The 12,530-nt window shown below is 38.8% G+C and overlaps 3 protein-coding genes across 3 annotated transcripts; all 3 read right to left on the bottom strand.

Moving 5' to 3' along the window:
* LOC115594482 (putative olfactory receptor 52P1) lies at positions 1-930 on the bottom strand. The gene has a single exon (XM_030438583.1). It carries the CDS (start codon positions 928-930, stop codon positions 1-3), a length of 930 nt encoding a protein of 309 aa, XP_030294443.1.
* A 2,148-nt stretch (positions 931-3,078) lies between these two features.
* On the bottom strand, positions 3,079-4,032 carry LOC115593846 (olfactory receptor 146-like). Its single transcript, XM_030437524.1, has one exon. It carries the CDS (start codon positions 4,006-4,008, stop codon positions 3,079-3,081), a length of 930 nt encoding a protein of 309 aa, XP_030293384.1. The 5' UTR covers positions 4,009-4,032.
* A 5,680-nt stretch (positions 4,033-9,712) lies between these two features.
* LOC115593845 (olfactory receptor 146-like) lies at positions 9,713-10,666 on the bottom strand. Its single transcript, XM_030437523.1, has one exon. It carries the CDS (start codon positions 10,661-10,663, stop codon positions 9,713-9,715), a length of 951 nt encoding a protein of 316 aa, XP_030293383.1. The 5' UTR covers positions 10,664-10,666.
* Positions 10,667-12,530: the final 1,864 nt, after the last annotated feature.

The following is a 12,530-nucleotide window of genomic DNA, read 5'->3' as shown; positions in this document are numbered from 1 at the left end:
TCAGTGTTTGGATCTGAATAATCTCGACACAGATTTGCAGATTTCTGCAGACTGCACTCCGTAAATAACGGGGTTGAGGCTGCCGGGGATGATATGAAACAGAATAGAGGCAAATTTCCTGATGTGGGTGTATTGAGGGAGTCGATGCAGAGAAATGACAAGCATGCCACTAGTAACCATAATCAAATACACAACCAGATGAGTGCTGCAGGTCTTCAAGGCTTTACTGTTCAAAGACTTGTTATTACTGGTCAGACAGACAACTGCAATCTTAGTGTAAGTGAGAACCGTGGTGCTTACAGAAGAGCTGAGCAAGAAGGCAGTGAAAGTGAGGCCATACATATTATTAATAAACACACTGTCACAGGAGAGTTTGAACAAAGAAGCATTGTCACAGTAAGGATTCATGATCATCGTCCTGCATCGGTTCAGCCGAATGGTCAGACCGAGAAGAATCCCGACCAGAACAAGGGCCACTCCCCAAGCAGAAATTGTCAGCTTGATCACCATTTTGTTGGTCATTATGGCAGCATAGCGCAGAGGATTACAGATGGCCACATATCTGTCAAAGGCCATAATCATGAGCACAGTGAGGCTGGTGGTATTGAACATATGTGTAGTGAAAGCTTGAACCACACACTCAAAATAACTGATGAGACGCTCAGACGGAGGCAGCAAGAGATCTGAGAGCAAACGAGGCACCATGATTGAATTTCCAAGGATGTCGTTGAATATCAGGTTGCAAAACAGGAGATATATCGACTGGTGAAGGCTCTTGTCAATAAAGACCAGAAATGCAATGCCTCCATTTGCAACCATGATAAAAATGTAGGAGAAAAAGATGATGATAAAGACGGGGTAAACAGAGTCCTTGGAGATAATCAGCCCCTCTAGCTGCAGTGTGAAGCTGTTGAATGTGTAGTTTTCCATCAGCCTGCAATAGCAAAGATAGAGATCACTGATATGTTCAATAATGATGTGAGCATGAAAAATCAAAAACAAAAACTTAATGATTAATGCAATAAAATTAAAGACTACAACAGATAAGAACATTTGTTTTGAGTTTGATTCAGATTGTGTTTTTCATTAATACCTGCCTTGAGTCCTCCAGGTCACTACCACTCAGTCTTTGTTGGCAGTTAACAGCCAGCAGAGAAAACTTCCTCCATGGTTGCAGTTTTATGTGATCAAACTTGTATCATCAGCGGACTCTAATCTGTGTTCTTCAATCTTGGTCCAAAGGGAGCCCTGCCCTGCATGTTTAGATTTTTCCTTGTTGCAACACACCTCATTGAAATTAGTGGGTCACTATCAGCTTGATCAACTTGAATAGGGATTAAGTAACTCAATCGTGTGGCTCTACTAGACTTTACAAAAGTTATTGGACCAAATGGCTCTAGTTATGACAGTAAAAGGAGTCATTTGTATCACTTGTAAATACATTGTCATGTGATGGACTGCGCCCAAAAAATACTTGTTTCCATCAGCCAACGTTGTGAAAGAATGGTCTGTCAAACGGTGGATACATTTTTTTGAGCATCACAACCTCTGCGAAATGACTCGTTTCACTGTCATACCTGGAGCCATTCGGAGGAAGTGTCATAAACTTGTGTTTGACATAGAGTTTATTATCTGCAATAATCCAGAATGTAACTTGGGTAATCCTAAATTCAGTTAGCCTACAAAATGAAGTCATCTCTATATCCCTCTAGTGTATAGAGTGGCCTTGTGATGGCCAACATTAGCAGCTATGTAAATGCCATTTAATAATTCAGCTTTATGTTCTTGACACAATATAATATTTGTTGAAAAAGAGGGTTTACCATTACAGTGTGTTACAAGCTGATCTGTTGCTTCACAAAGTTTTTTTTCTGGCCATAGTTAGACAATGAAGCGATGCCTGCGAGCTAGTTCAGGCAGTCAACTCGAGCTGCACTGACACACACGTGACATGCTGACTACACTAATGTTATTGACAATTGTATATTTTTGATATAGTTGTGATGCCCAAAGTTAGTACTGAAATTATCCACTTTAACTTACTACTGGAGCAAATATCCTTGTGATCCCAATGCTGTCGTCACTTTACTCTTTTGATGTCTGAACAATTCGTCAATTTAATAGAGTGGAAATAATAATTGATGAGCCATTTCCTTTTTTAACTGTGGTGAATTACATTATTTGTTAAGCAGTGTCAGCTCATTATGATAAAGAATATGCAGGATATTGTTCATGATTAAATGTTTATTATTCATTATTATGAGCACAAGGAAAATACATCCAGTATATATATAGCACATGTATATAGATAATGACCTATGATCCCCCATCCCCTATCCATAGTTCTCGATAACTTTAAAGTTTGAATCATCATACTGACATCTAACAGAGACAGAAGACAAACAGCACCCTGATTTCAGGAGCTCCTTCACCGTATTATATGTACTCTAACCAGAAAGAGCCAACAAATGTGGTCAGCCATTTTGTGTGTCAAAGTGTGTGAGGAGGTTTTCAGTTAAGTATGTTTTGAGCTGTTATCAGGCCCAGGCTATGTACTTTTGATCAGCATTTTTCAGCTGTTGCACAGAAAGGAAAAAAAAATTATAGGTTAAACTTTTGGTGGTATACCCTTACAAAAGAGTAAATGTTTAGAATGGTCCAAAAAATGGAATCCACATGATGTTTTGGTAGCTGATGTTAAGTTACTGATAGTTTCTTGAGACTTAATTCTCATACGCATTGTAGTATAGCATACAGATTTAAAGTATTTGTATAGGTGTTTTTAAAAAGTATTTTAATATCAATACGGAATACTTCAAATGGTTTGAATACAAATGTTTTAAATGACCAATATCACAGTACCAGCTGTGTTTTTGCTCTCCTCTCCGACAGCATGTTGACTCATGCACCACTGCAGTGCCCACATGGTCTCACCTCCTCCAGACCAAAATTAACTGACATGCTGATGTGTTTAACACATAGTACACAAGCCTTTTTATGATTATCATTTATGCCCTCAGTGTGTAATTTCTCCCTCTGGTATCGAATATTGATATTTTTCCAGGCAGTGTATTGAAGTTAGAAATTCTTCAAAATCTTCTCTGAGAAAAACTTCTTTATCTCTTTTGACTGTATGCCGTATATAATGGGGTTGAGGCTGCCGGGGATGATGTGAAACAAAATTGAACAAAGTTTTCTGTAATCTGAGTATTGAGGGAAACGATGAAGAGTAATGATAGAAAATCCATTGAACACCATGATCAAATACACAATCAGATGAGTGCTGCAGGTCTTCAAGGCTTTACTGTTCAAAGACTTGTTCTTACTGGTCAGACAGACAACTGTAATCTTTGTGTAAGTGAGAACCATGGTGCCTATAGATGCTGTGAAGAGGACAACAGTGAAAGTGAGGCCATAGGCATTATTAATAAACACACTGTCACAGGAGAGTTTGAACAAAGAAGCATTATCACAGTAAGGATTCATGATCATCGTCCTGCATCGGTTCAGCCGTATGGTCAGACCGAGAAGAATCCCGACCAGAACAAAGGCCACTCCCCAGGCAGAAACTGTCAGTTTTATCACCATTTTGTTGGTCATTATGGCAGCATAGCGTAGAGGATTACAGATGGCCACATATCTGTCAAAGGCCATAATCATGAGCACAGTGTGAGAAGTTGTACCAAACATATGTGAAGTGAAAGCTTGAACTACACACTCATAATAATTGATGAGACGTTCAGACGGAGGCAGCAAAATGTCTGAGAGCAAACGAGGCACCATGATAGAGTTCCCAATAATGTCATTAAATGGCAGGTTGCTAAAAAGGAGATACATCGGCTGGTGAAGGCTCTTGTCATTGAAAATTAGAACAACAATACCCACATTGGTAACCATTATAAACAGGTAGGAGAAAAAGAAGAAGAGAAAGACGGGGTAGACCAACTCATTTGAGACATTTAACCCTTCCAGCTGGAGTGTGAAGCTGTTGTAGGTGTAGTTTCCCATCGACCTGAAAGAAGAAAACAATGTTAAGAGCTTTTTTTTTTTAGACAAAGTGATTTAAAAAATAAACTAAACTGAAAGTGTCAGCTCAAGATACTTTCTTTAATGTAAGTTTAGGTTTAATTTACGCATTCATCCAATTTTCAGCTCTGATAATGTCTTTACACAAGTGTAACAGCTTTTAAAAAGCATTCTCTTCCCTGAAAATCATCAGTGCCATTCTATCCGGTTCCAAATATCATTTATTTAAAATATCTTAGAAATTCTTGCTCAGATGTTTGATCAAACATTGTCAGCAGATCAGTATTACCCAGTTTGAGCGTCAGTTTCCAGTCTGTCTTGTCTTTCTCACTGCTGAGAATTTCCACTCGCTCCAATGTTTTATAGTCATGATTTTATCTTCAAGGTATCGAGTTGTCACTACGTCAGATAGAGTGATGCAACATTAAGAGGTTATTGTGATGGCCACAGAACTTATATCACCATGTGACTCCTCTAAATGATAAGTCTTGATAATCCAACTACAAACTTAATTTAAGATATTTTACAGTTGTATTTTGACAACTTTGGAGGCCTGAATTAAAGTATCTTCAGAGGGGGCTGACTGGGCTTAACCAACAGAGGTCGCTGTTCTAACTGAGCTGCCCCACTGTCACTGAAGTTTATACACACGTTTAAAATAAGGCCTGGTTTGATATGCTAATGTCTGGTTTCAATACTATCATGATACATGATTCGATTCAGAATCTCGACTCCCAACTTTGTCATTGGTGAAAGTTCTTGTCTTTGAGAATTAGAGCAGTAATGTCCTAATTCTCAATAGTACCAACGCATTAACTTTAGTTTAAAGCATTAACTTTGTTGAAATATTCCCATTATTATGAATTTGTTTGCGCAAAAAGGACAAGAACATCATCACAATGAAATGCATGTTTAACCGTTTGAATGTAGGAATGTGTTTTGGGGAAAAAAAGCCCTTCACCAGAGCCGGCCAAAGCCTCCATGGGGCCCTAGGCAAAATTAGATTTTGGGGCCCTCTATTACTGCCAATAATAATGATTATTGTCATTATTATAATTACGAATACACTTGTAAAACTAAATGTGAGAACTTCTTGTTGTAGTTAGATTGTAATCCACAGCGATTAATGCCATGGAGACACCAGATTTGCAAATTTACAGAAAAATCTTTCAATTAATATTTGGCAAAGTCAGCAACTCCCCCTACTGGCGACACATTAGTAGTCAATACATAAAACCTTAAAGAGCAGCCCGAAATGTCTTACCCTTCTATGGTTTTTAATCTGAAATGGTAGCAAATTCAGCTACAAGAGCAGCCTGGGGTTGATTAACACTTAATATTCAAAGTGATATAGTACTAAGTGGGATACTGAATGTCATCTAGGCCAGTTAAAAGTAACAAAATAAACTAATTGTTTACTGCAAACACAATCTGCTTTATTTTTATTTCTTTAAATAAACTGCAGCACCAAATGTACGAAAACAGACAGTATTAAATAAAATAACTGATTAAAATCAGACAAATGCTAGGTACAAGGTAACACAAATGGTTTATAAATGAAATATTAAGATGAATTAGGTCTGAAAACTATGTAAAAATGTGCAAAATCTTTGGTAAAATGGGGGGGGGGGGGGGGGGGGGGGGGGTTGCTTTGGCCATCATGTCTTTTTGGGAATATGAACGTGTCCTCTATAGGCAGTGGCCCTCTTAATACCTGTTCAGTACTTTCTGAGTCTGACAGGAAAGAGGGATACTCAGCTGGGTCAACTGGCAGAGCTGCTGATCCCTGCTCCAAACTGGATGCTGATGAGGATAAATCAATCTCGATGACCAAAGATGAAGGACCTATAGGGAAATTACAATAATATTTTTTGACAAAGTTATTCATCTCAGAATATTCTGCAGTACACTGAGCAATTATAAAGGCTGTTTTATTGTTAACTTACCAGGTACAGCTGAGGTTGCAGAAGACACAAAAGGGACAGTGGGCACAGAGGATAGAGATGGACCTAAGATATAAAACAAGCTAGCCATGTTATAGTCATATTACACTTGAAAATGGTGCAGCTTATTTTCTAAATAAAAAAGTACAGCTATAGCTTGTAATAAGAAGACAAACTGTGGAACAACTGAAAATTGTTTGAGAAGTTTTGAAATAATATGGATTTGTGTAAAATCATGTCCCTTGTCATATGATTATATCTTATATTAAAAAAATATTATTCTCAGTATGTTCTGCAGTGCACTGAGCAATTAAAGGCTGTTTTAGAGATGGACCTGAGATAAAAAAAAACATATCCCTTGTCATATGATTATATCTTATATTAGTATATCTTAATGAGATAATTTGACTAGAAATTAAATATATATGGTGACAGTTTTTGATCACCTCATTTATCAGCCTTGGCTGCTCCTGAGGAGGTGGATTGCCCCCGGGCTGTGTCAGTGCCTCCAAAATATTTTAACAGTGCTCCTGGGGAAGTTTCATATAACGTACGAGCATATTAGGGAGATGATGTAAAAGGAATCTGTTTATTTACTCACATAATTTACTGTGCTCTGTAACAAACAACTGCAAACAACATACCTCAAACTACTTAGTTAACTAAATTAACTAATTAATGCAAAACCATATTGCTTGCAAATGTCACCGCGTTTGTAATTAACGTTAGTTAATAAACATTTGCTATCAAACACTGTTATCAAAAACGTTTTGATGCCAAAGAGCGACCCAGAATAATGTATATACACTGAAAATCAACTTATTCAAAGTATTACACAAACACAAAAACGTTAGCTTGAATAGTAAGCTATCTAACCAAGTCAGACGTTTTGAATTGATGATAGCTAGCAAATTTGCTATTATAGGCTAACGTATTTGGAACAAAATATCAACAAATGTTACATTACTAAGACATACCTTTATCTTGTCGTTTTTATCTTTCTTCCTTTTTCTTTTTTCTGCCCCTGAAGGGTAAGTCCTTTTTTGCGACATCATTTACCTGCTCCAAGCTCCTGGATGCTCAGTGTGCAGACTGCGCACTGCAGGTTGGCTGCACTGCAAACGTCACTAGCGGAGCTCTGACATTTGGAGCAGAGGAAACTACACTCTTTGGTGTTGTTTTTTTTTTTTTGTTTGTTTTTTTGTACAAGTATGTACATTTGATAATATATGAATCATCATTGCTCATTCAGGGAAAAAAAATAAAAATAAAATACTTTTTTCTTTTTTAAGCTCTTGGGGGCCCTCTTGTGGTCACGGGGCCCTAAGCAGCTGCTTAGTTGGCTTATGCCTTGGGCCGGCTCTGCCCTTCACACCCACCATATTTGTGCTTTTATTGTTTCTATGTAAGCATTCATATTTTAGGGTTCATCAGTTGCATTTTTAAACATCATACATTGGTTATAAGAGCCTGTGTTCATATTATTAGGGCCCGAGCAGGGAAACCTGCAAGGTCCCTTTGTTTTTCGAATGATGATTTTTTTTTGTTTCAAATGGTCGCATTTTTTACTGCCTGAACATACCCCCAAACTCACCAAACCTGGAATATACAAAATGTTTTAAAATCTATTGTCATTGTGAATTTCCACCACTAGGTGGCGCTATAATCAAGGAAAGTGCATTTTGGCGTATAACTGCCATATACTCTGTCGCACATTCAAAAACCTTATATCCTCTGGTTCCCAGAATTTTGCTGAACCTTGAGTTATAGGCCACGCCCATTTCCGCATACTATTTTTTTTTTTTTTGCAAATTGGCGAAATGTCGCAAAACTACTTTCAAATTCCTCCCAGGCAATTTCACTGAATTGCACAAAACTTTGCATGACCCTCCTGACTAAAGTTATCAAAAGAATTGTGATATTTTAAATAATATTCAAGTTGTTAAATATCAACTTCCTGCAGATTTCTTTCCAAACAGGAAGTGTTGCATATCTCCACATTGGTGTGTCCGAATGACATGAAACTCAAGTTACTACTTCCCCATGAGCCCCTGAGGCTCTGTGCAACATTTTGGCCAATTACCACTAGGTGGTGCTCTTTAGATTGAAGTATTTTATATCTCCACATCGATAGGTCGGATTAACACGAAACTTGGTACAATTATTGCCAATGCCCTCCTGAGGATAGCTGACGAAATGTTTTACCAGGGACTTGAGCCTCTCCCCTTTTTGCCTTGTATTAAAAAGTGCCCTTTTTGTGTGTTTTTTAATGAATAAATAAATTCCTGTTGTGCATAGGGATGTGAAAAAACAGCGGTTTAAAAATGCCAAGGTTGACTACCGTACGCATTTCGTACGTAATATGGTGTTGTGAGTGTGTTGAGCCTAAAGCTGCTTCTCTGTCCACTGCTCTGCTCTGTCGCTAACAGAGGAGAGAGAGAGAGAAGCCGCTGCCTCATCTAGAACTCTACAATGCACGCAGATGAGACGTGACAGTGGAGCGACTTGAACCGTTGTGAGTTATAAATCCATGAACATAACTTCCTTGTGGGGGCTAACAAGTTGCCGTCCACTTATTCATCGTTGTTAAATATGAGTCATATTTCAGATAAGCGCCCATTTGTGTATGTTAAGCTAACTGATGGTTAATGAGAGTTAAGAATAATATGACAGCTGTCTGTGTCGGCTGTTTATCTTGCAACAAATCTTAAACTTCTTTCAGATATTGAATTTACTGCTATTTTTCTGTTGTAAACATACTGTTCCTACTAACAGTCACAGTAGTCATCACTTGGTTTTGTCACATTTTTAGATGTGTAGCATGTATTTCTAGTTTGCACATGCTTTTCTGACTTTGAGCCCCTGCCCCTCTATAATCATGTGCACGTCCCTGAACAGCCACCTCACTACTGGTTGAAACTATGTGTTGTAAAAAATGACGATTACCTACGTAAACAACTATGTCCTAACCAGACAAATTAAAACACTAACAAGAAGTAAGATTTGCATTCTGGAACATAAACAGCGGACCAACAAACTATAAGTACTCAGTCAAGGACTAAGCATGATGGGTAATATGGCATTGCCACATTGTAATATATATATATATATATATGTACACACACAGACACACACACACACACACACACACTATATGTACATTGTGTATGATCATACTAAATGTTTGTTTTATCACTTACAATCTCATAAGTTCTTCTAAGATTTTGACAACATTATTGAAAGAATCCCTCCAGAGACAAACCTCTTCTGAGATTAAGATCCTTTTTTGTTGAACCACAGTCAACCTCCATGAATGCACCGGACTCGATTTGCAGAAACAATAATTTTGTTATTGTGTAACACACTTCATTCAACCCAGACAAACCTTCTTTTATTTTCACTGTTCCAACAATCACTGATTGATATAAAACCTTAATTCACTGCATTTTCAAAGTATTGAAACATTGATAATAATTATTTAAAATGGTTTTCAATACATTTTTTTTAAATTACCAATATCACAGTACCAGCCATGTTTTTGCTCTCCTCTCCGACAGCATGTTGACTCAAGCACCACTGCAGTGCCCACATGGTCTCACCCCCTCCAGACCGAAATTTACTGACATGCTGATGTGTTTAACACATAGTACACAAGCCTTTTTATGATCATCATTTATGCCCTCAGTGTGTAATTTCTCCCTCTGGTATCAAATATTGATATTTTTCCAGGCAGTGTATTGAAGTTAAAAATTCTTCAAAATCTTCTCTGAGAAAAACTTCTTTATCTCTTTTGACTGTATGCCGTATATAATGGGGTTGAGGCTGCCGGGGATGATGTGAAACAAAATAGAACAAAGTTTTCTGTAATCTGAGTATTGAGGGAAACGATGAAGAGTAATGATAGAAAATCCACTAATCAGCATGATCAAATACACAACCAGATGAGTGCTGCAGGTCTTCAAGGCTTTACTGTTCAAAGACTTGTTCTTACTGGTCAGACAGATGACTGTAATCTTTGTGTAAGTGAGAACCATGGTGCCTATAGATGCTGTGAAGAGGACAACAGTGAAAGTGAGGCCGTAGATATTATTAATAAACACACTGTCACAGGAGAGTTTGAACAAAGAAGCATTATCACAGTAAGGATTCATGATCATCGTCCTGCATCGGTTCAGCCGTATGGTCAGACCGAGAAGAATCCCGACCAGAACAAAGGCCACTCCCCAGGCAGAAACTGTCAGCTTTATCACCATTTTGTTGGTCATTATGGCAGCATAGCGTAGAGGATTACAGATGGCCACATATCGGTCAAAGGCCATAATCATGAGCACAGTGTGAGAAGTTGTACCAAACATATGTGAAGTGAAAGCTTGAACTACACACTCATAATAATTGATGAGACGTTCAGACGGAGGCAGCAAAATGTCTGAGAGCAAACGAGGCACCATGATAGAGTTCCCAATAATGTCATTAAATGGCAGGTTGCTAAAAAGGAGATACATCGGCTGGTGAAGGCTCTTGTCATTGAAAATTAGAACAGCAATACCCACATTGGTAACCATTATAAACAGGTAGGAGAAAAAGAAGAAGAGAAAGACGGGGTAGACCAACTCATTTGAGACATTTAACCCTTCCAGCTGGAGTGTGAAGCTGTTGTAGGTGTAGTTTCCCATCGACCTGAAAGAAGAAAACATTGTTTTGATGTTGTTAAGAGCTAAGTGTCTGACAAAGTGATCCAAAAAGACACTAATGTGAAATTTCCAGCTCAGTATACTTGTATTCATTTAGGTTTAATTTACATAATCATCAAATGTTTAGCTCTAATAATGTCTTTACATAAGTGTTACACATTTCAAAAAGCATTTCTCTGCCTGAATACCATCTGTATTGTTCTAACCTGTAACAAAGATCATTAATTTATTGTTCAGATGTTTGATCAAATGTTGTGAGCAGATCAGTATTACCCAGTTTGCGTGTCAGTTTCCAGTCTGTCTCGTCTCTCTCACTGCTGAGAATTTCCACTCGCTCCAATGTTTTATAGTCATGATTTTATCTTCAAGGTATCGAGTTATCACTACGTCAGATAGAGTGATGCAACATTAAGAGGTTATTGTGATGGCCACGGAAATTTTATTAACATGTGACTCCTCTAAATGATAAGTCTTGATAATCTAATTACAAACTTAATTTGAAATATCTTACAGTTGTATTTTGACAACTTTGGAGGCTCATTTTGGATCTTTTGCGGGGGCTGACTGGGCTTAACCAACAGAGGTCGCTGTTCCAACTGTGCTGCCGCACTGTCAGTAGCCCTTTTTACACAGCGTCTCCGCATTATCTCCGGAGGGGTCGTTCGCCAATTCTCCACCGATGGTGATTCACATAGAGCAAAGCACCTCCGCTGTTCCGCCTGTAATTCACACAGAAAGCCGGCGCTGCGGCTCCTAAAGAGGCGTGACGGTACACGTCATGTTGATGACGTTGGTGTTTCCCAGGTGTTCCCCCTGTTAATCTAAACCCGCGGACAGTTTATAATCATATGGATGCTGTTATAATGTGTAGTGATTGAGATCCTGACCCACCAAATATCCTGGAAAATTACAAAGTTACGTTTTTCGCGCTAAATTACATAATTACCTAATCACTATTAGTAAACTGGACGCTGTCTGACTCCCTCACTCGCGGGGACGGAGGCTGTTTTCTGCGAGAAAGTTCCCTAAAGTCTCGGTAAGGAGGGCTGATGGTCGCGGCGATTTATTTTCATCACAAACACTCGGTGAGTTAAAGTTTTTGCCGCTGACAAACGCTGTTTTTCAGGCAGAAATGTGAGGAAGAGTTGGTAGGACAGACAGGAGGACGGACACTTCTCCACGTACAGCTGCGGTATTTTTTTTCCTCATAAGTTGCCAACGACAGTTACAGTTACTATGTTACCTCTTATTCGGTTCTGTAACGTTGCTTTGTGGGACATCTCTCTTTATTAAGGTGAGTTAAGGACCAGTGTAGTTATCAGACTGCACAACCGACACGCCCTCGCTCCGCGCCTCCGGATTATCCGTTCACACTGGGACGCCTCACCAATAATGCGGCCCTGATACTCCCTCCAGAGGCGGATCAGCACCGGAGTGAAATTTCCCCCCTCTCCGCATCTGAAACTTTCACACAGAAAGAAAGTGCGGAGAATTGGCGCAGGATCCCTGCATGCAAAACGGCAGTGTGAATGGGGCTACTGTAGTTTATACGCTGTTACAGCCCTCTAAAAGCAGCTCGCCCACAGAAGGCCTAACATAATTAACCAGTCAGGATGTCACAATAATTAATCAATTTATTAACAGAAACAACAATATTTACCAAAAAAAACTGGTGAGTCGGCCAAAAGAAACAAAAAGAAGAGGAGACACCCAGACCAACCCACAATGGGCCGTAGGATTTGGTCTCTCCCCTCTAACCTAAATCCACATAAGACTAAACCTCGGAAATAAAGCCACCAAAACAGGACTACCGGACTCACCAACCAAACCAAGAAATAACAAAGGCAAAGCTGAAACATAACAGAACAAA

The sequence above is a fragment of the Sparus aurata genome, chromosome 13 (assembly GCF_900880675.1).
Source record: "Sparus aurata chromosome 13, fSpaAur1.1, whole genome shotgun sequence".
In the NCBI taxonomy this organism is placed as follows: Eukaryota; Metazoa; Chordata; class Actinopteri; order Spariformes; family Sparidae; genus Sparus; species Sparus aurata.
This window is presented reverse-complemented; position numbering and strand designations above follow the sequence as displayed.